The sequence below is a fragment of the Magallana gigas genome, chromosome 7, assembly GCF_963853765.1.
Source record: "Magallana gigas chromosome 7, xbMagGiga1.1, whole genome shotgun sequence".
Classification (NCBI taxonomy): domain Eukaryota; kingdom Metazoa; phylum Mollusca; class Bivalvia; order Ostreida; family Ostreidae; genus Magallana; species Magallana gigas.
The window spans coordinates 17,631,333-17,656,318 of record NC_088859.1 but is presented as its reverse complement, the minus strand read 5'-3'; the positions used below and the strand labels follow the sequence as shown (position 1 = coordinate 17,656,318).

Below are 24,986 nucleotides of genomic sequence, written 5' to 3'. Positions count from 1 at the left end.
AATCAAGGCTTAAATGCCATGATTCAGGTTTTGAAAACACTGAAGACCTTTGGTCAAGACCTATGCCTCAAAAATAAAAATACAAAATCTTAAAACCTTAAAACTTAAAATATCAGAATTAAATCAAGGCTTACATGCCATGATTCAGGTTTTGAAAACACTGAAGACCTTTGGTCAAGTTCAAAATGATCCGCGATACTGTGCCATTTTCCCAGGTTTCTGCCTGAAGTGGAATTCTGATTAACTCTTCATGTTAAAATATCAAAAGCGGGGATTACTTCTTTATTGTGTGTATTTGACTCCGGGCATAACGTGTTTAAGCCTATTTAATATAAACGGCTTAAAGCCTTTAATCTAATTTTCGCTAATTAAAAATTACTACATATTGAATTGTATATTTGTGAAACAGCCAGACCTTGTCGTTAGAATACTTCAAATAGCCTGTCAACTGTGCTTCTTTTGAGAAGATGGATCTTGTTTGCAGGAGTATATCTGATCCGTTTCTACACAGGGCACAGATCCACGACATATTTTATCGCAGTCGTTATGATGTACCTTTTTGGGTAAGTTATAAAAAGCAAGTGATTTTTCCACTCAAACAGCATGCCCATTAATAACTACGTAAAGAGTATACGTAATTAGGCTTTAGAATTGTGTTTCTGTCCAAGCTAACAGACATTCAGTTGCCAAAGTAATTAAAATTAGATGTAAAATCCAGTCGCTTACTCGCTATATACCGGTAATTATGCAGTTCCGAACATGGAAAAAAATCCTACAGTTTGAAGAGCTTTTGGATTTTCGATCCTTTTATGTTTACCCCGCATTGTGAAAATATTTAAATATTATAAACTAGAAATACTATTAGGCATTTTATTACTGATGTTGTCAGTTTACTTGCATATGAAACTCTCTAAACATAAGTTGAAGCCTTGGAAGGACAAGTACATGTAGTTTTGGTTTGTAAAAAAAGGCGGCTCTTGATCTGCACGTGATTTTATCTGACTTAACTATCCAAGATTATTGAGAATATTTCGAAGAAGTTTGATATAAAGCTGGAGGCAAAAAGAGAAACAAATGTCTTCAGAATGGGTTGATACCAAATATTCACAATCAAAGTACTGAAGTACTGAAAGCCGGGCTCTTTTGGTGTGTCTTTATGCATATTGTATAGTAAGGACTGAAAATATCTCTCTCTCTTTCTCTCTCTCTCTCATGCTTTTAATGTCGGCAGAGCGCCAGAGAGCGACCAAATTTTGTAAGCGGCTATAAACAAAAATATATCTGTCTAGTAGAAAAAAATTAAACAGTATCTGCCTTGAATTTTGCAACAAAATATTCAATCCCCATTTTTTCAACGTGCAGCAAACTACATTGTAGTTCATGGAAATTTATGCTCATTGTATGTGTCCAAAATGCATATTCTTGTTTTTAAAACACGTTATTAATAAGAAAACTAAAAAAAGATAGACAATTCTCTCGAAATTAAAAAAAAGAAACAAAATCCCAACACTTTTGACAAAACGTGGCTCTTTGTGCAACTATTTTTTATAGCGGAAGCTTTTACTTTGACGCTGTTTGGTTTTTTGTTTACTTTTGAAGTTGTGCTATTTAAAGTAACATTGGCGATTTGCCTGTCTACAGCAAGGACTCTGCTTTCAGCAGAACCCAGCTAAAAATGTATGAGAGACTAAGGTCGTCTAGTCTAGTCAAAATCTAGCAGAGCCAGGAGCTTTGCACATCAGTAAAACGCTCACATCAGTTTTAATTAAGGAATAAAAATGGGTGTCATATTAATCCGAAGTATTAATGCAGTTCACTGTAAGAAATAATACATATCAAATAATGTAGATCACTCTCTGGAAACATGTCCCGGCAAGGGATGTTTCTATTTATCACCAAAGTAACTGTAACAAATAATAGACACGTTGTTTGTCAACATAGAAGGTCACAGTCTTCATCAATATGAGAGCCCTCCGTGGTATAAGACAATGGCGACAGAACCATTATGAGACTTAAAGTGCAATCGTTGAATAAATGATCACTGAATAATTTAGAGGTTTTGGTAGAATTTCAAATTACCAGGTGCTCTAAAATGTGATTGATATTTAGCTTTGAGAATATACCTGAATGATTCTTTACTGACTTTGCATAAATATTTAAAGGAAGGGACGAGCAAAGCATGTATAGTGACGTTCATTGTGAAATGATCAATTCTTTCAATAGGACAAAGTGGGGCATACTGATTCAAATCATGGCATGATTTCTGCATGATTTAATTCATCACGACATTTTGGTCAGAAATATCATACGTGTGATCACTTTCATCACATCGGTTGTTTTCCGACCATCAAAAATTTGAGTTGCAAGTAAGACCATGAGGAATTTACTAATTTTCGTGGCGTATTTTGGAATCTGTTTTCTGCCCAAATGTTTTGTTAACGGTCTAACTTTTTCAACTATGCAGAATCAAAAAGCTATTCAAAATAAATTATTAAAAGGATACAAAAAGTCTCTACGTCCTATATTCAATCAGGATTTACCCGTGACCGTTGACATACAATTTATTTTCCGTAAAATGCATCACTACGACGTTGTAAGCGGGCTTTTTGAGTTCACGGGGGGGATTCGACTATCCTGGAGGGATTTCTCATTTACGTGGAACTCTAAGGATTACGGAAATGCAACTGCCACCAGACTTCCGATAGATGAAGTATGGATTCCAAACATTGGCGTTCGAAATCCGGCAGAAAGAGAGGAATTCATGCAAATTGAAATCGCGGGTTTTTCTGTGGAGGTCACAAGCAAAGGAGTAGTGCATCTCAGGAATTCAGGTTTGATTAAAATGATGTGTCAGTCTGATGTTACATACTACCCTTTCGATTCCCACACTTGCTCGCTAGTTTTAACTATTCTTAATTACAACAGCAATGAAGTCAAGTTTCATACCAAAAAACAAGTGGAGGAAAGCAGTGATTTCAAAGATAACGGGAAGTGGAACGTGACAGTCCTCGGGTCTAGAATAAGTGCCGCTGCAGTATCTGTCGACTTAAAAATAAGACGACGACCCTCCTTTCTCGTTGTTAACATATTTCTGCCAGTCATCTTCATTTTGGCCATGAACACTGTCGTCTTTCTACTTCCTGTTGAATCCGGCGAGAGAGTGTCTTTTTCAATCACAGGTTTTTTGGCGTTCACGGTTTTCATTACAATTTTAACGGACCAACTCCCACACCAGTCCAACCCGCTTTCAATTCTCAGCTCGCTTTTTGCTTTTCAGCTTGCAAATAGCACAATGATCCTTATTTGCAATGTTCTGGTTGTAAACTTGTATCATCGGACCTCCAGCATTAACTCTTCCTGTCTCTTGGCTTTCGTTAGACTCACGCGAAGAAACACCAGGAGAAACACCCCAGTCTTAAAAATCGACCCCAAAGTTCATCCTGATTCCGATTGTCGTGAACCAAATGACGATAATGAGTTTGATAATGGCGTTACTTGGAAAGACGTGGCGAGCGTGTTCGACAAATGTTTCTTGTTTGCCTTTCTCTTTTCGACTTTTGTTCCAATTTTCGTTTTTATTCTGTACGTCAGTCATCGCTTTTAAAAAAAGAGACAAAAAAGACGTTTATGAGGTTTGGACAACATGATAATGAATAACATTTTGGATTTGATGATCAATCTATACTTTACTGTTTATTTTTTAACAGCATCTGTGCAACTAAATGTCCTGGATTATGGGTTGTACTTTTGTTTTTGCTATTTTATCAACAGTTTGTGTAGAATAATACTACTGAATTGGATGATAGCGAATATATATAAATATTTACCATATAAATTACATTTTTGTCCTCGGTTTTAGTTAAGATTTTTTTAATAAAGCAAAATTACGATGACAACTGTTCATTGAACTTGTCAATATTGCAAATTACTTATCATGGTCAGCGTTCAAAGAGAGTTTATTGATTGCACTAACTTAAAAACTACTCGGTGTTTGTGTTTGGTATAATGCATGGCAAATTTTAAAGGAAAAAAATTATATAATTAGTTTATAATAAATTTCGCTACTTTGAATAAAGGTATTATATTTAAAACAAAAAAAAATATATTTAAAAAATCAAAATAAGTAAATGATGAGATTAATGATTCTTAAAAATTATTAACAAGAATATAATTTATATTATAAATTATGTGTGTTTAGTTATATACATGTATGGAAACTATATAATGAAGATATGGTCCATTGGAGAGCTGCAAACAAGATTTTTTTTATAATAAGGATACTGAGTAATAATTACACGTACCAGGCATGAATGTCGTCATCAGGTGCACCATCTTAGGTTCTGCGTCATGTTCATATTTTTAGTATCGATATCAGCTGAACACAATTCAAGTTTTAACATCTCTGCTGACTTCTGTGGTTCTCGTATATAAGATGTCCTAAAATTAGGAAGTGTGAGGGAGAATAATTTTTATGTTTACCATAAGGTTTCATAACTGTATAGAAAAATACTTTTTTATCTTTGGGCATTATAAATATGCATTCTTGTACTGTATCTGGACGATTTTGGATATTATATACGTTGTTTTGTCTCATTTTCCCTGAATTTGGCGATCCTGATCCACGCAAATATTGAGATTTAATCCGAGGAACTTAGTAAATAGGTTTTTAAGTTATTTAAAACAGCTGATTAAATGTACTTACGCATCTAATGGTATATAGTACACAAATCGCTTTATGTATTTTATGGTGTCGACTGCATATATGGTTTATCACAATAAAACAGTCAGGAGGGTGTTGACGTTCACAGCAGTTTGTGTGATGAATTTATAAAGCAATGTTGAAATTACTTTATGCCTTTAATGTGGTGCGCTCGTGTATATGAGCATTAAACTTTAGATTACATTTCACATGCGACCTACCTTTTATTATTGCTGTTTAGGCCTGTATATAAAATCGAATATTTGTAATAAACTGGGTTTATTTTTAATTAAGGCTGTAAAAAATAGATTGTGATTAAATTTTTAGGAGAGGAGTATCTTTCAAGGCTTTTCCATATTTTCTAGTTTGTAAGAACAGACTTCACATCGGTGATTTCATACTTTGCTGCATTTACACAAATGGTTTGTCAGACAAGTCGTTTGTAAACATTTTCTTTCATCTCTCTGTTTATAATTTTAGAAAAAGACTGTCAATTACTGACTTTTAGTACATGTATTTCACAAACATCAAAATTCATCTGTTAATTGTTAGGTGATGCGATGCACTAGTCCGTATATGAGTTTACCAATTCCATCTCAACAATACATCAAATTAGTCTTAATTATTCATTAATGTTGTAATGTTCTTGGAAAATTCCAAGTTCAAATATTATTGTGATGGTCTTAGATCAACTTGATAACTATTGGTCAAAACCACATGACTTGCCAGACACAGTTGAGCATGTCTCAATCTATCTGACTTGTACTCCATTTAACTTCGAAATGAGACTTTTTTTCTATTTACACAGTCTCATATGTTAAATGTGGCCAGGTATTTCCCGTAAACAAGGCTCTACTCGCTATTCGTCTGATTCGTGACATTTCAGAGTAAAAGGTACACGTATCATTTGGGTCTTTCACGTCAAATGGCCTAACCCTAAAAAAAATTATTGGCAAGATTTTACTTTACTTCTTCTACTGGTTATTCGAAAATGAATTCAAATTTCACCGAATAAGCATGATCCAAAATGGTATAACGCAGTATATGAAATGATAATGATATTTTTAAGAGAAAATTTAATGCAATTGTTCTTATCCTTTGTTACTAAAAGTTATATATGATTGAAAAGAAAGCCAAACTATTTTTGAATAAGAACTGTGTATAAAAATGCAAATAAAAACATTAAATTATTTGCAAGGAAAAGGAATAACATTCATTGTAAATTGTTATATTCTCTATGCTTATACGTATTAATGATAATTATGACTGAATTTATCTTTTAACTTGGCCATAACGGAAAACTTGACTTGCAGTTTATTGCAAAACTGTATGATTTGTGAAACATCGTTTTTAGTAGAAGAAGAATATACGATTTCCTACTAGTTCTTACTTCTCTTGTATGTTTAATCTTTGCAGGCTAAAATATTCTACTGAAATACGGCAATTGTTAAAGAATCTGCACTCAAAGATATTTTTTCTATAAAAAAAAATAATAGCTTAATCAATTTGATGGTAAATGCATGCAAACTTTTTTATTGCATGTGCTGATATTACTAACATTCAAAAGTCTTTTATATTTAAGTTGTTTAAGTTTCACTAATCAGAAACCCTAACTACGTATGTAGTACATGTGTTTAAATTGTAAAAATATGTGCTTTGAAATATACGCGAAAAGGTCGCGCACAATGGTACCGCTTTTTGGTTTTAAATCTACCCCTTTTTACCACTGGTAACATGTATAGTATTATTAAATACTCGGGGTCACCGTCTATAATTTGAATTAATCGCTTAATTTATTGCAAATGTACTTTTATGTACATTATGTATATTAGTGTATAAATAAAAAATAATGTACTGCGTAATATTTAAGTCACAGTTTTATATTAAATTCGCAATGTTTACATTTTGACAAAAGTTGTCCTTGAACAAGCTTATATTGCTTTCTGGCGTCCTTTAAATAAATCTCAGGTGAATCTTCATCCCAAATTCGATATAGATTGAAGTTATATATAGTATAACCATCCAACAGAAAAATGAAAAAAAAAAAACCAAAAAACAAAATATTGAAAAATAAAGTGTACTACATTTTTTTCATCATTTCTTTTTAATTATTATACATGTACATGTATTTGTTATCAATCCTTGGCTGTTTTTGTGTTTGTCTGCATATATTTATGTGTAACATATATACAGTCATGTATAATGCACCTCGTATACCAGTGACCTGCTTTTGAGTGCATATAAAAGTATGACTTAAATAGTAGCTTAAATTATTACTCAGAATGCAAGAATAATTTTAACATAGTTACAATCTTCCATATTACGCCATTTACTAGCCCTCGACCATTACAGCCTTCAGGTCTTTGAGTCTATAGATAGTGCTTCAGGCTGATACAGAGTGTGATATGAAAAGGGTCATTTCATTCTCTGATAATAACGGATAATGTTATCGGGAATTTGTGGGTATGACGTGCCATTAATTAGGTAATCTTGGAGAGTGATTATAATACTACTGAGGTCAACAATTGCAAAGTACAATTAAAGATGATGAAATCGATTAATAATTTATCTCAACACAAATGCACGTTGTACCTATGGTCTTCTCTACAATTCCACTAAAATCAAAATGAATAATTGAATAACTAAGAATTAAAAATTAGCAAAACGTTAAAGCTTGAGGGCAAAACATTTTCCAATGCGGACGACGAGCCAAATCTATTAAATATGTTCTTTTCCAGTTTACTAGGGAGTCCTCCAAGCCAAACTTTTATTACCCTTATCGTTATTGCTCCGATAAATTCTATGGTCATTCCACGATGTATTTTTGTTTATCTATAAACTGATAATTCTAACTACAAAGTTGTTATATCGTCCAATATCAGAACGTAAGGTAAACAATTAAGGCTTTATTATCAAGCAGATTTAGACTGGCCCCCAATGACTCTTGCCTATATTCAAGTTTGTTGAATACACAATACTTAGATAAATGGATTTACATAATCCCATTAGCATACAGCTGTGATAAATCTGATCCCGAATCGTAGGGTTCCAGAGCTTTGTTAGTTTCGTCGACATTTAAAAAATTCATGGAACTTAAATTTCTTTTTGTCAACTCTTCACTCTGAATGTTTCTGCTTTGTTTGATTTTTAAAATGATTAACTAAAACACATAGTTGAATCGAAATTGGTCATTTAATAACTAAATGACGCTAAACTTTATCATATATACAAATTATATACTACATGTAAAATAATATAAAAGCAATGCTTAATACTTTAAAATAGTTAAAATTTATACTTAAGAATCAAAACATTTTTAAACGCACGAATCAATTTTACAATTTAATTCTAAGGTTGCAGATTTTTTCGCAATTACTCTTTGTTAATTTAGAATTTTCAGATCAAACATGCACAAACATTGAATCAGCGACAGAAGATTTAAAAAATAGCAAATGTCATTGCTGTTCAGAGTTTGTAAAAAAAAAAGGGGACTAAAATATATTGTAGATCATTTCTCATCAATAAGGAAATGATATTTCCTTTCCCCAGAAACCCATGCTGGTATTGTTTGTTCTACTGAAATCACAGAGTTACGAACAAAGATGTTACCAACGAACTTTGAAAATTACTAGGTTATTAATTTTTCAGTGCCCTTTATCTTATCAGGCAATGTCGACATCACTAATGATATTTGAAGTTTGATCATGGAAACATTAACAAGTTTTGATTAAGACCTTCAAATCAATCCGTACCCTAACTTTTGCTTTGAGGCTCGACTATGTAAACCATAGGCACAGTTAGAATAAATAAAAGTAAAGGAAGCATGAGAAGACCTTTTACCATGGCGACCATTATATGACGTTAAAAAACTCACCAGGGACAGATATACCACATCACGTTCGTGTTGGTGTTGATATTAAATGCATCACAACATGTTTACCATTTAATTTATCACCACACGGAAATTGTAATCACTTTCATTGCAAAATTGGTGTTACTACCAGCACCAGAATCTGAGAACGAAGACTATCATGAGAAATTTACGATTTGTTTTTGCGTATTTTGGAACCTGTTTTCTCTCCAAATGTCTGGTTGTAAGTCAGATAGATGGACTGTCTTATTCAACTATGGACAACCAAATAGCCATACATGATAAAGTGTTACAAGGGTACAAGAAGACTATCCGTCCAATTTTCGATCAAGATTTACCTCTGGCCGTTAGCATAGCGTTTATTTTCCGTAAAATGCACGACTACGATGTTGTAAGTGGGCTCTTTGTGTTCACTGGTGAAATTCGCTTAACTTGGAGGGATTTTTCTCTTCATTGGAACCCTGAAGATTTCGGAAACGCAACAGTCACAAGACTTCCGGTAGACGAGGTATGGATTCCAAACATTGGCATTGGAAATCCGGCAGAAAGCGAAGAATTTATGGAAATTGAAATTGCGGGATTTTCTGTGGCCGTATCAAGCAAAGGTGTCGTGCAACTCAGAAATTCAGGTTTGATCAAAATAATGTGTGAATCTGATGTGACTTACTATCCGTTCGATACTCACAATTGCTCATTGATTCTAAATGTTCTAAATTACGACGCAGATGAAATTCAGTTCAATCCCCACAAACAGGTGATAGAAAGTAGTACTTTCAAAGACAACGGACAGTGGAAAGTGGCAGTTCTCGGTTCAAGAATAGAAAATACATCAATGACTGTCGACCTACAAATAAAGCGACGATCCTCATTCCTCGTGGTGAACATATTTCTGCCAGTCATCTTCATTTTATCCATGAACATAGTTGTCTTTCTACTTCCAGTTGAATCCGGCGAGAGAATCTCCTTTTCGATCACGGGTTTTCTAGCATTTGCAGTTTTTATAACAATACTGACGGATAAGGTCCCACACCAATCGAACCCGCTTTCAATCATCAGCTCCATTTTCGCTTTTCAGCTGGCAAATAGCACCATGATTCTTATTTGCAATGTACTAGTAGTAAATTTATATCATCGGACCACCAAAATTACATCTTCTTGCCTTGTCGGTTTTGTAAGACTTATGAGACGAAGCCCAAAAAGAAAATCGACAGTCACAAATATCGACATCAAAGTTCATCCTAATTTCGATTGTGGTGAAACGAACGACGACAACGTATTTGAAGATGGCATCGCATGGAAAGACGTTGCGGGAGTGTTCGACAGTTTTTTCCTGTTTGCTTTCATCTGTTCCACTTTTATTCCGATCTTTGTTTTCATTCTTTACGTCATGTTAAATACATAGACGAACAGTAGGTATCTCACAATGGAGACCAAAATACTGAATTACGTATTTTATATGATTGACATGATTTCGTTTATTTAAAATGAATAACAATTGGCAACTTATGATTGCACTAACTTATGATAGAAATATACACTTCGTGTAAAAATGTAGTGTGTCCAACATTGTTTACCGGTGCACTGTTCTAGTATAGTTACAAGGGTATTATCAAACAAATCATTATTGTTCATGTAATTTCAGCAACTTTTGGTTTAAAGTAGCTAGTCATCAAAGATGAACACGTGACATACACTGTGTCTGTATTAATTTGCATAATAAATGAATATTGCAACTACAGTTGTTCACATCTTATATATTGAAGCAGCATTTAACAAGTGTTCATTTTAAAGTATAATTTTTTTGACTTGAAAACGTTCCTGTTATAAAATACATTAGTCAAATTGTTTGTAAGAAATTATCAAAATATTGGATTCTTGTTCAACTCATGAGGCTGTTTTATTTTTCAATGACATGTCACCCCATTAAAACACCAATAAATGCGTATTTTTTAGGTCTTTTGATTTACTGCGAAATAACTTCAGACCACACAGAGGTATCAATAAAAAATCCCTTGACAGAAATAATTATTTTTTAATTTAAAAAAGCGATAATGATAAAACACTTATTTTAACACCCGTAATTTAAAACTATGACAAAGGCTATTCCGGTACATAAAGTTTAAAAAAAATCCCGTGGTTTGTTTCAAGACTTCATTAATAAAAAGAAAAGTCCAGTAGAAATCCCCGTCGTGGTCGCGTCTCCAATCTCACGCTGCTTATTGACAGACCCCATTAAAGGTCCCGCGGTCATCCTATCGCCCTATCCTAATTGTTTACAGAACTCATTAACAGATCACCTTTCCTGTTTTGTTTTTATTTACATTGACTTTTCTACCTGATCCTATAACGACCCGTCGCCTACACCTGATACTATCACTGCCTCAGTACATTTTATACATCAGAAGGTCCAATAAGTCGCAAGTAGATTGACTGTGAAATCATGTTTTTGTCTTATTTTAAACCAAATTAAAAGTGAAGATAAAGAATAATACCCGAAGTTGATTTTTTTGGTGTTACTTTGTCGATAAGAGTCGATATTGATCTATAACCGATTGAAATATACCACCGGGAATTTATGTACTTTGAACACGGTGGGGTCTGACTTAGAGGCATTTGAATATTTCATGAACTCAGCGATCTACAGTGCACCAAAGAATTAACACTTCAACAAATCAGTTAATTGGTGTCTCTCTGTCTCTGTGTTTGGTTCTTCTCAATTCTTGCACAATTTCTTAGCCTTAGTTTGAAGGAATTTTTCCCGTGATGTTGATGATTTAAATTCAAGACCCCATGAAAAAGAGAAACCTTTGCGTTATTGTGCAAGGTACACTCCGATAAACAGGTAATTTAATTTTCTCTCTCTCTCTCTCTCTCTAAATGAACAATTTAAAAGCGCTTTTGCGTGCATGTGGTACAATTCAAATTAGGACAAAGTAGCAATCTATTGTTGTTTTATTTGTAAATCAAACACTACAAAACCTTTCATTCTCCACAAGTATTATTTGTTTAATTGCAAGAGCAAAAAGAAAAATATCTACAAAATACACAAAACACAATTCCTGTAACCGTTCGCCATTATTTCCAGATCATGTTCCAACGAAACAACAATACATAGCTGCACTCCACTCGCAGTTTAAAAATTTTTAAATTGACTTCTAAACAGTTAAATGAAACATCATTGTGCGGGGGTCTGGAGGTAATTATTTACATAACTTACACACAAGTGTTTATATAAGAAAGGAAAACAGTTCACAAGAAGAGCTCAAGCTCTGTACAGAGCTCTGATGGCCTGACGCTTTGTCTGGACTCGATGTGTGCGCACGGATCTCGCGCCCTGAGTGGCCCAAGCGGCTGTATATTTTAATAGTTAAGACCTACCTGTGACTCCTTTGACAGAATCAGGTATACAATGTCACCTGTTTATATACATATATGTTGTGAACCAAGCTGCTCCTCCTAACCGCGGTCAACGTATCAGTGATTTTTTTTGGCCAGTGAGGAAGGTACATTTAACAAAATTCAGTAAGTAAAAGCCGTCATATTTTAAAGTTAAATTTCGATTTTATCATTAAAATGGTGTGATGTTACATGTATTTAAATGTTTATGCTGATTGTAAAAAAAAATCATGAAATTTGTTTTTCCAAAATTTAAAAGCCTAAACTATTTTATAGAATTAACCAGCATGTTAACAGTTAGACTGGTTGAAAGTATAAAGAGGGGTACATAAATTATTGACATTAAATCAAGTTAAGCTGTTTAATTTTAATCTCTGAAAACCCACTTTAAACCTCAGGAGGTATTAGTGTTCATCTTTTTGCTATCCTTTTAAAAACACATTTTCTTGTCACAAATAAAAAAAAATGAAATAATAAAATAACAATAATAACCCCCCCTAAAAAAAACCCAAATTTTGTTATAAATCACCCTATTTTTTCAAAAGGGAATATATAAAATCTTAAATTTTAAATAATACATTTCAAACATGATAAAAAATGGAGCATCAAAGATTGCCTTTTTATTTTTAGATTTAATGCAATAAAATAATAAGACGATATGTATAAACAGTAGAACCACATGACACAAGATAGTCTACTCGAGTCATCAAATCTTACATAAACAAGAACAAGTCAGACATTAGTTCTCGAACTTATCCCCCGGATCGCCTTTCTTTCATCACAGAAGAGTCTGACATGCAATGAATACTCCAAGTTTATCCTCTTACTTTTTTTCCAGAAAGGTATTAATAATAGTTAAACACCCCTGGGTCCTAATCGCATCGACTCAAATCAAAATTCTATAACCGCCATTGCTTGTTACGGAGTGCATCCACATTCCCAAGCAACATGCAGAGAGCTAGGATTTCGCTTTTTAAAAGTCTCAATCAATCCCCAAAAGAAGGAAACGGACGAAAACTTCAACGGGGAGTCTTTATCTATAACAAGCTTTGATTTTACTAAGAGGACCCTTTAACAACAAAGATTGCGGTACGGTAGAGTAACGGTATTATTCTGAAGTAGCAAGATTACAAGTTGTTTCCTAGGAATGATGGTTGTATTCCCGTTTACAACGCCTTCTTGTCTTTGACATGAAAATATTTGCTTCCCTAATCAGCGGGTCATTCAGGAGACATTTTTTTTTTTATCAACTTGCGTTTCAAACTTTACTATATTATCTATATCTCATTTGCTTTTTCACATGCCCACCCAGATATATGAAGAACTTGTACTGTTCATAAATTTCTAAGGACATTGCGACGAACAATCGCTTATTTAAATTAAACAGAAATTTCAACTGATTTTCTAACGAATTTAAGAAGTGCTAAATATAGAGTCGTAAAATTATTTTTGGGTACATCAATTAAAACAAAATTTCAAAACCATTCATAAAAAAAACGCAAAAAAATATTTAAACAAAATCTAAGTACGACATCAGAGAATTCCCAAGGCCAATATTAATGACTCAACTGCGTGATATTTTGTTTTGAAGAGGAAACTTTCGAATTCTTCAAAAACAGATAAGAAGCCCTAAACTACACAAGAATTTGTCCTTCAAAGAAACAACAATACAGAATAGTTTCAATTATAGTTTTTCTTTTTTTATCATAAAAAAATGCTTAAAACTTTTAAACAAATGAAGACATTGTACAACTTTCTTAAATATTTGGTCCACAATTTTTTTCTCGGACTTTAACATTTTTTTTAAATAAAAAAAGGCTAACTTTGGTTCTCTTTTAAAATTCATATGTCAACTCCTTTTAAGAAAAAGGCGCTTGCATCTAATGCAAATTGTTTCGCAAGATGTTATCACAAAGGGGGGAAATATTATTGTTACAATTTTCTCGAGTAAGTGTCGAATTTTTGGCTGATTATTAGGGTTAATGTCTCCCGGTGTAAGTGTACAGCGACCTGTGTATATGGGGTTTGTGTACCAGCGGTGCCACCCGGTGAAAGTTTGATTAGAATTATAACCCTTTGTGTCAATGTTTGGTAAGGCTAATTTGGTAGATATATAGACAATAGCGTGCGCTTGTAAAACATAATAGTTCAGAGAATCTGACAGTCATGCTTTTCATCTAAACTTGACAAAGATCGAGAAATGATTGACACTGGGAGATCCTCTGTGTGTTTCTACTTCATTTTATTCTTTATTTTGTTTTCTGTCTCTCGATCAATCGGCCAAACTTCTACGATCTATCCCTAATTACTTTTAGAAGAATGTTGTCATTTTGACACCATTTAAATCTTACATGTCAATCTCGTCCGATAGAATGGACTTATTTTTAACAATTCTTTAAAATAAGGCTCTTTTTTTCTCTTCCGCATATCTAGTATACTGTTTCCAACTCTGTTTGTTTTGAAAAATCTGATTTTATTGTTGCAAATTGTTTATCGTTAATCAGCTAGATTCTATTAAACCTGGTCAAATACAGCGCATGTATACACAAAGTATTTGTAAACATTGCAATTAATTGTCCGAACAAATTTGCTAAACAAAGATTCCTCTGTTGACAGTTTAGTTAAGGATGGTTAAAGTCATTAAGAAAAGGTTTCTATGCTAGATTTCTGGGTGATTAAGCTCTTTCGTGCTGGGAGATAGATAAATGACATAAAAGACGCAGGGCCTCTTTTTGTAAAGCATGTTACTGTTATTTGGAATTTAAACCCCCCTCTGGAACCAAAAGAAAAAAAACCTCAGCCACAAATTTAACAATAGGACCCGAAATACGGAAATAGATACAGTATCGATAAGTTCAATCGTGATTCGACAGGAATTTGTTTTTATCTTTCAATATTATTTCATACCCTGTCCTCAAATATTTTAATGATCAATTAATAAGAGCATTCAGCCCCGCGATTTAAAGAGACCGGGTATTTTAGCAGGCCAATGTCAACCTACCGTAAATACTAACTGACAGGCGATGACTAGAGCTTGTTCTCTTTAAGGTAATGGCGGCTACACCCATTTCCCCACGGGCTCAGGACCGACAAAAAGCTAGATTGGCGAAATTGGAAGAAAAGTGGAGCGTTCTGTTCAACCAGGTAAGGTCAACATCGAAAAAATGTGGAAAATTCATGACCCAAGGGGCAGGAGTTATAATGATAGGGTGGGGCGATATTGATTATTTTGTATGAATTCTTTAAAATTTCGGTAACCCCAGCTCAGAATACGATTGGGTCTGAATGTACACAAATTAAATGCAGATTATCTATGAATGCATGTATATATATATATATATATATATAAATTGCAACGCAATTTAAACAGGTAGGTATAATGTAATAATCAGACCCACATGCGTTTTATGTATGATACAGAAATCAGCATTAAATCCCATCATCAGCAACATTATATGTAATTTGTTATATATTAAAAAGATCTGCGTTATCTTAATTATATTGTATAAAATAGAAGATATCAAATGCCAATTGTAACTTCATTAACATTAAATGACATTACAGTTCTAATCAAACATTTGGAAAAACTGAGCGTAAATGCCACTTGAGGTTTGATAATGTATTAATGGCATCATTTTCAACACGAGGGACCTAAATCAATATTAATAATATAATACAAATTGCAATTCTATCATTGATTGCTCTAGTTTTGTTTTCTCAGAAAACAAGAGCTCCCATTTACAGCGTGGACATGTACATTGATAATCTACATCAGTGTTGTGACGGCAAGAAGAACAGGTTGCTGTCTAGCAGTGGCCACAGCAACCTCAGCAACGGAAACAGCAATGGCAGCAGCATCTGTAGCACTAATCCTACCGCCAACCTTGAAGTATCTCATCTCCTTCAGAAACTAAGACTCGACCTGGAAATGTCATATCAATGGTGAGGGGACAGTAATTGCGAAACAAAGTATAATAAACCTAAGTGTATTAATCACTTTGGCACGATTACATGATATCGATTATTTGATGATGATCTTTTTAATGGCACATGTTTCATTTTTTAAAATGTACATTAACTTCAACATATCCGATCAGCAGATGCGATACAGCGCGATTTGGGCATATCTCTTTATAGCGTAAATTTATAACACTTCGAGGGCATTTTGAGAACTTAATCATCAGCTTAAAACTCCAGTCTGAATTTTAAACCATTTAAGAAACCTATTTAAAAACTAAAAAAAAACCTGAATATATATTATGCAATCAATACATGTTTTAAACGTCATCTGTAACAGGTTCATTGAAGATTTCTGTAAGAGAGAGAACAATGGTCTAACCTTATTGCTGAACTTGCTACGAAACATGCAGAAGATCGCAAAAGAAATGAATTCTGTTCCATCAAAAGAAAAAGCACAGACCCGAAAACGGTTACTGGTATGAACAAAGGACGCACAAAAGATGATATAAAGTGTGACCATGAAATCAGAACTTATACTAATATGTTATCACTGTGGTTTTTTTTTTTAATTACAGTCGGAAGAACTGGACTGTTTGGTGTGCGTCAAATTTTGTCTCCGTGCGCAGGTAACGTTACATTTACAACACAACTTAACGCGACACTTCATATAATTGACGGATTTTTGTTTAAACAAAACGCAAACGGAAAAAAATTGTAATCAATCTTAATAATACCATTCGTATTGATTTTGTGTTTTAGTAGTGTGTCTCATCTCGTTTCATTTCCTTAATTCTTCTTTCAAGATGGCAAGCAAAGTCTTGTTGGACTCGACTTACGGGCTGGAAAGCGTGGCTTCGGCGTTAATGAGTTCCTTCACGAAGTCAAGAATTGCTGCTCTAGAGGTTAATCCCCTTCTCTTCTTTTTATGATGAGTTTGTGTGACTGAGTGTATTTTTACGAAACGTAATTTTCACTTTCATTTCCGTTTATGTGCGATCGGTTGATGCATTTCTCGATTTACATATAGCATTCAGTGTCTCAAAGGTAATACTAATCTGAAGAAAATTTCATAGGAAATTACATATGTACTAGTATAAAATATTCAGCTTTAAAAATTGTGAAGTGTAAAAGGCCAGACGATGTCCTCATTGTTGAGTTTTGGCGCAAATTTTATTCTCTTTTAGAGATAATTTTTCGGAAAGAAATTATGACATTTGTCTGCATATGGAAAAATTATGCTAAAATTGTTTAATTGGCAATGTACACGTACATGTAATGCTGTGTAACTGTTTTTATTTGTAATTAGATATACATATACTTAATTTTTGCAATTTTGTTTTGGCGATTTCTGTTGTTATGACGTTTAAAATAATACCCAGTAGAAAAATCCACGGTTATGCGGTATTTTGCCTGACTGATAAATTAGGACACATTTTTTCCTATAGATAATGAGCTTGATACTGAGGGAACCTGGGGGATTCAGTAGAAACGTCGACTGCTTCACGTACTTCCGTCTCAAGAACTGCGAGCCTGTGCGATTCAAATTCCTCGTCAGCATGCTGATGTCAAGATCTGACGGTTCCCTGTCTTTTCAGGTCCCTAGTTAATTACATCCCTTACTGAGTAGCCTCTTCCTATCTTCTTTTGTTGAACTTAATTATTCCAAACTCAATCTTTTGAACATTCTGTCAATCTTCAGTTTATGACCCTCTTTCAGTCAAAGTTTATCGAATAACGCTGAGAATGATAAAGTGTAGGGCAATTCAGCGAAATCCAATTTAAAGAGTATGTCAAATATCCACTTGTTTAAGAGTTTTAATACCAGTTTTTGTACCTGTATAGGTGTGTTGTATGAGGTATTTGAATTCCTTAATTACCTTTGCTCCCAATTCCAACATCAAAGTCTTTCTCCAGACTGAGTTGGAAATGGCGGGAGTGGATCCAAGTGTTCTACTTATGGTGAGTTCAGTGAGCAAAGAAGTACTTTTAAAACACGTCCCAATTTTGATCATATCCTTAATCTAGAGTCATCAGATTTCTTAAAGTTTTAAAACAAAAATTTGTAAAGCTAATTTTACAATAACAATGTACATTTTAATACGGCAATCAACAGAGAATAAATTAAAACAAGACAGACAGGAATGTATTTTTAATTCTTTAAGATGATAGAAGACAACAAACTGCCGGAAAAAGATGATCTCATCCGAGAGATCCTGGACTTCCAGAACAGCCAAATCGATGTCGACTCTGTCTTGGAAACCAACAAAGCACTGCACGAGAAGGTTCGTGTTAATAGGGAAAACAATGATTTTTTTTCTCGTGCCGAAAGAAAACTGCCACACATCCCTATAATTTGCATTATTTTCTAAACAGAATCTATTTTGTAAACTTTTGTAGATTACAACACTGAGAAATCAAGTTAAGGTATAGCAGTGTGTTGTCTATTAACATTTGCACACTAATCCACGTTGTACAAGTACAGTTACATGTACACGAATACATTTGTACTTGTTTATGATATGTACGTCACATACATGTACATTTTTGTTTACAGATGCTCTTTAAAATATGTTACGCAAAATTTATATGTGAAGTGTTCTGCTTGGTCTAGCTTTTTCTATCTTTTCTAGCTGTCGCAGGCAGAAAAACAGACGTCCAGTAAAACGAAACCGGCACCACCCCCACCCCCACCACCACCACCGCCTCCACTTCCTGTTACCAACCAGCTTCGTACTGCACCTGCGCAGACGACGACGGAAACGCAACATAACCCTAATGTAACTGTGAATGTTGATGTACATGTACAAAGTGTTCAAAACGAAAATTCAGCCTTGCAGCGTCTTACGAACTGTCTTCAAGAATTAAAAACGATACATGACAACGAAAACACACGACAAGATATTAGTAAGTAGAATACGGCAAAATACAGACAGTTACTTCGTTAACGTTTATGTTCATTAGTTCGAAGTGGGGTTAGGGAAATAGAAGACCTACCCCAAAATCTTAACAAGCCCAAAACTAAGAAACAAAATATTACACAAACTACACTAACCAACAAAATCCTAATCAGGGCAGGCTGGGTGTGGGGATGGGTGGGTTATTGTTTCTATCTTAAAATTTGATTTGTATGCAAAACTTTCTTTTTATTTGTTTAACAGTTTCCACAAAATATTGAGCAGGTCAGCTCGTTCAAGAATCATTTCACTTTATCTCAAATTTAGAAAATGCTTTTTAAAAATAAAGGGGGGAGGGGGGGGGTAGGCAAAGTCCATTGTCGCTCCCCACCCCTCTCTTGCTACGTGCCTGAAATATGATTAATATTTTCAAGATAAATTTTTAAATGTACTAAAGTCAATGCTGTTATAGTAGACATCAAGAACATACTTTTTTATTTTAAATTTTTATAATTATCATTTGCAAATTATTGTGTGAATATTCGGTTTCACATTCAGTTTCCAGAACTACTTGTGCTTTAAGGTTTAACCTATTATTTTTCAACCTTTTAACCTCTAGACGAGTGCAATAACAATGAGGTCACGTGTAAGGATGAGAAAGTTCCTTTTTCTCCAAGAGCCAAATTGCCATATTTGAACTGGACTGTGATAGGCGATGTTGAAAATACTATGTTTAAGGTAATAGGATGCCATTTGGTTACTTAGAATTGCATGTCTTGTTATAATTATTGATAATAATCTAGCTTGTGTCTTTGAAGACAAAAAAAATCGATTTAAGGGGCTCTAATGAATTGGATTTCTTCCAGCATCTAAATTATGAAAGAGTTCTTCAAGAGATAGAATTGTTTGAACTTGAAGAAAGTTTTAAGATCGGACAGGAACAGAAACAAGATTGTCCAAAACGTATGTACCCGGCACTATGGTAATCTTTAATGTACACTCCCTTTTGTGAACAACGAAAAGATAAAAAAAATTATTATAAAATTTAATTATAGTCATTATATTTCAGCGCTAAGAGAAAAATCTAGAGAATCGAAAATTCGATTTATGGAGCCATCCAGAGCTAAAAACCTTTGTAAGTCTTAATACACATAAATATAAAACAGTGTACATCACTGCACACCAAATAAAAATGGTAAAACATCATGGATTTTTTCGCGTGTCAATATTTGCAAAAATGAGGAAAAATTTGTAACATTTTTAATTTGCATGTTTCTTTTTTGTAATTTAAAAAGTTTTATATAGAAAACGATTAAGGATACATTTTCAATTCTTTTCGATTTGAAAGAGATCGCCAAAAAAGCGAAAATTAAATCATCGTGAAAATTATCGAATATACGGTAATTTGATATATAGTAACAAATTTAAGATATTCGATTTTTTTTGGACAGCCATCTTACAGAAGAAGATCGGGCGCTCTCCTTTGGTAATCAAGGAGTATATAGAGGAGTACGATGTTGATGCTCTGTTATCCGACAATGCGGAGTTACTTCTCAAGTTCATTCCGACAGAGACTGAGGTTAGAGTTCAAAGACAATTAGGTCATTCTGGTACCGTTGGGATTGCATATCAATTGCAGCTTTTCGGGCCTTTCCGGCAGAGCTCGGAAAAGCACGTTTTCCGAGCTCTGTCAGGGAGGCCCGAGACGGTGCGGTTGGATTGCATTTATATAAGCAACGACATTTCTAAATTATCTCCGAAGATCTTAGAATAAGAAATTACATTTTGGTGACAGATATTGGATCAACAATATCAAATGTTGACGTTGATTTTGAGATGTTTGCGAAATAACCTAAAGTTTAAACAATCAAAATTTTGACTTAAAGATGAGGACGATAATGGAATTAGACTTTCAGTTGGAAGATTTAGATGAAGCAGAGCAAATGCTTGTGCAAGTAAGTTTTTTGCAAAGCAATAACTTTAGAGCAAAATTAATGTGTTTTTTTTCTAATATGCTCGAGTTTTTCCTGTCCAAACTTTATAATAATATCATAGCCTGAATAAATTGACGTTGTTCAAAGATAGCCACTTAATTCTTTATCCTCAGTTGATGTCCATCGCTAGGCTAGAGGATCGGCTCCGTCTGATGATCTTTATGGACAGTTTCCCACGTGTAGCTGACACACTTTTACCTGTAAGACACCTTTGTTAAAATCTTCGTAGAGTCAAAACAGTTGACGGCTGCATTTTTATTAATTTTTTTTAAAATGTCAATTCCTTCGTGAAAAGTTGCAAAACTGGCTTCCAAACAGATTGTTTATTTTTAAATAAGTTTATCTGAAGCAATATTAAGATTTATGCACAAAATTCATTGTGAACTATAGTTTATATAACTTTTAAGGTTTATTTAATATTTTAAAATTTATGAAACCGAATAGTTAAGAAAGAACCATTGGTTTTTTTTTTTACAGCCAATCTCTGATTTAATGAAGAAGTCTACCTGCTTACTTAGATGTACAAAGTTGCAGAAAATATTCGAGGTAGGTACATGTTTGTCAACGTAAGTCCACAGGAAACTATTTTTTGCGATAGTTGCAATTTAAAGCAATAAAGTATGTACATGTAATACATTCTTGTACACAGTCTCAGTACAGGACGTGTAAACAACATGAATTTATTGCTTCATTTATCTATTCTTTCATTATTATCAGATCATTCTGGCCGTGGGAAATTTCATCAATGGTAACAGGAAGCAAGCCTGTGGATTCCGAGTTTCGTCACTTCCGCTGGTATGTTTGCTTCATTTTGGAAGGTTGTAATGGTCGGATAGAACAATAGAAAGAACTTTGCATAGAAAAAGTTTAAATTGCGGGAATTATCAAAGCTGTAATATTTCAAATTATTAAAAATTAGGATACTTGCTTATTTCGCTTTAAATGAAATTTTGTCTATGACTGCATTTTTCGTTGTCCAGTTAGAACAAATTCGATCCGGGGATCGATCCTTGAACCTTCTGGAGTACATCGCAGAACTAGTTGTACGTCACTACTATGATGTTCATGATTGGTATGACGACCTTGACATTCTCAACACTAGTTCAGGTAAAGTATAGGCAAATTATTATCCAACGGTATTATCACATATCATTACATGTTAGATGTCATAATACCCATTGATCGTTATAATTAATGAATGTTAGATGTTGTTAAGTTAATATCAAATTACCATCGTCAATTTTAAATGGTCTGTATGTCGGTATATTAGAATTTGACATTTTTTTTTTAATGACCCTTATAAAAATCGTGAATGTTTAGCAAATTTAAAGTATTTTATCAAAAATGGAAAACAAGTGTGCTGAAATATAAAAAAAATACAGTATTGAGATTATTGGATTTAATTTGTCTCGAATTTCGAATGACCGCTCCTTCGAAGAGAGGTAACTCTAAGTTTATTTTTCAATCACGTCTGTTGATAGCGTACACAATAAATGAACATGAACAATATAGTCGCAAACCACTCTCTGGTCGGTTAGGAGAGGTCTATACGGACTCCTTACCGTTGCTTGAGACGATGCACATGTATATACCCTATAGATAATGTAGTTTATATATTTTTTTTTTATACATATAATGACCGTACATACTACATGTACATAAACTACAAACGAAATATTTAAAAAAGGATTACTGATTACTGAGTATCAACTCAACTTATTGTTGTGGCGTTTTTTTAGTCTCTTTTCAGTCTTTGCTGGCATCAGTCAAGGAGATGGATTTTGCCATGTCTACTTTACAGCGAGAGATAACAGAAACAAACTGCCAACGACTTATTGTATCCTTAATTACATGTATCTACACGTACAATGTTAATTTAAAAAAAAGTCTTAACATAACGTGATCAGTTTTCAAATAAGAATTGAAGAAAAAAAATTAAGATATTCATTTTACCCAAACTCTTTAAAATTTTAAAACTTTAACTTGTACAAAGGTATTCCACGAAGAAATGTCAACGAAATGTTGTAAAATTCAGAAGGAATTCCGTGAAATGGAATCAGTATATAGATCATTGTGTACCATGTTCGGGGAAAATGCTTCAGATTTGGACTCGCAGGAATTTTTCAAACTAATACATAATTTTGCCGAATCGTACAGGGTAAGGGTAAAAAATGGTATGCGAAAATTTACTAGTCTGATATAAAAAAAACAATGGCTGACGAATTGTTAAAATCTTTGCTTTCTTGAATGTTGATAAATATCTTCTTTACAGATGTCTGATAAACAGTTGAATAGACAGCGATGGAGAATGGGAATTACTCTAACAAAAGCAAAACAGGACAAACCCGCCACATCGGAAAAGGAACTTGAGACGCGTTCTCCGAGGTTTACCCATATTGATTCTGCCCCAGTGCGGTCGCCGGGTTATCATCACACAGAAAACCGACAAGAACAGGCCTTTACGTTTGAAAATGACATTGCTGAGAAGGAAATAGTGACACTGAGTGAACAGAGTATTGAAGACTGGGTTGTAAATAGTCCACCTCCTTCAGCATGTACGGACGTATTACGAGAAGAATCGTTCGCAAGAATACAAAACCTGGATCAACCAAAAGAGGAAATGGACAGTATCTTTGATTACGAGACCGAAAGTGAGGATAGTGCGTTTGTTGGGTCTGAAGGACAATATCTCCGGTCTTCAAGCAATAGAAAATTCACCTTTGATAATGGTGTCTTACATCATGAATACCGCTCCAATTTTCTCCGGAAACCGAGTCCTCCACCGGAACCATTTCCGGACTACTCGGTTTGCGGGACATTCCGATTTGATGACGAAGTTGATAAGGTGTTGAGTGATTTCGAGGGGAAATTGAACGAATACTGCACCTTAGCCAGTGTCCCTGTATACAAAGGGTACCTGGATATGAGATCAGAGATTTACATTTAACGAAATAACAAATGGGTATTTTTCAACTACATGTATATAATTTGTTTTTTTAGAAATTTATTTTTGTGCAATGAATCACACATGGCTGTGCAATATTTCCCTATGATATTAATAATATTTTCCAGTATATATTAAATGTGTATGTGTATATACATATATGTGTATGTTCTGTGCCTAATATATGTACATTACTATGATTTGTTAGTCGCCTATTATTTAAATTTTGTCATAAAACTCGGATGGCTAATGCAATTAGTTATACTGATATCGAATCATCACAAATTCGCTAAACAACTGACAAGACTGAATAGATGGAAAACGACTGATTTCGCAGTTAGTAATAAGGATTAATTACATTTTGATCTCGCCACTTATTGCGTGTACTGATAACAGTACATCAAAGACAATACCTATATGTATATTATCCTTGTGCTATCATGGCTCAGTTCCTGAACGCATATCTTTGATATTATATACAATAAACGAACAAAAGGGGAAGTCGCTCTAGAAATCTTTTCATGATTCTGTTATACATTGTAGTATTAATCTTTCTCGGCAAAATTCTCTCTACAGCCGTGATAAACATACACCGATTGAGTTAATTAGCGGCTTTTCAGTACTGCGCTGTGTTGTAAAAGAGATTGATCAATAACTGAACGCACACCTAAACGCAAGCTGAAATATGAAATCATGGATAGCAGGCGGCAAACGTAAAAAAAAAACAACCCCAAACCAAACAAACACATAAGGTCTCTTAAACGTTTGACGCATAAGAAAAATCCCTGATTTCCATTTTACTGGTTTGTTTTTTTGGGGGGGCCCTTAAGATAAGCCCACTACTTAGCAAATGAAAAGATACTAGCCGCTTGTTCCTTGATAACTCGTTTGGCCGCTAAGTCGCCAATTTGAAGTTTAAAATATACCACTAATGGCATGTTTTAGTCATAGTTAATTTCAATATGTAAAGATTTATTGAAAATCGATCGAAAATTTGATAAGGCAGATTGCAGAAATTCTTATGATATTTTATTGAAAATTATTCGTCATATTCGTTGTCTTATTCATAACCTGTTATGTTTTAAGTTTTCCTGTAGACTTAACTTATTAATAAGCGATTTTGAATTGATATTTTTTGTAGATACTTTATGATTTCACAAATCGTTTTATTTCGTGGGGTTAAAATTTTAGATATACTGAATAAAAAACGTGTTTCACTAATTACCGA

General features: G+C 33.8%; 1 protein-coding gene across 6 annotated transcripts; it reads left to right on the top strand.

The window, feature by feature from the left end:
* The first annotated feature begins 428 nt into the window (after positions 1-428).
* Positions 429-24,264, top strand: LOC105322386 (formin-like protein 1). Of its 6 annotated transcripts, none has more exons than XM_066065207.1 (23): positions 429-563; positions 15,015-15,110; positions 15,688-15,908; positions 16,264-16,402; positions 16,502-16,552; positions 16,730-16,828; positions 17,372-17,521; positions 17,769-17,885; positions 18,089-18,208; positions 18,324-18,350; positions 18,557-18,830; positions 19,440-19,558; positions 19,687-19,783; positions 19,890-19,955; positions 20,272-20,399; positions 20,707-20,775; positions 20,928-21,014; positions 21,292-21,360; positions 21,532-21,609; positions 21,795-21,921; positions 22,554-22,651; positions 22,808-22,972; positions 23,087-24,264. In XM_066065207.1, exons 1-23 carry the CDS (start codon positions 468-470, stop codon positions 23,759-23,761), a joined length of 3,168 nt encoding a protein of 1,055 aa, XP_065921279.1. In that variant the 5' UTR covers positions 429-467; the 3' UTR covers positions 23,762-24,264. The 6 variants fall into 6 exon arrangements, with proteins under 6 accessions (XP_065921279.1, XP_065921280.1, XP_011419398.3 ...); XM_011421096.4 differs by lacking the exon at positions 429-563 and adding an exon at positions 11,270-11,412; XM_011421086.4 differs by lacking the exon at positions 429-563 and adding an exon at positions 11,779-11,972.
* The last annotated feature ends 722 nt before the right edge of the window (positions 24,265-24,986 follow it).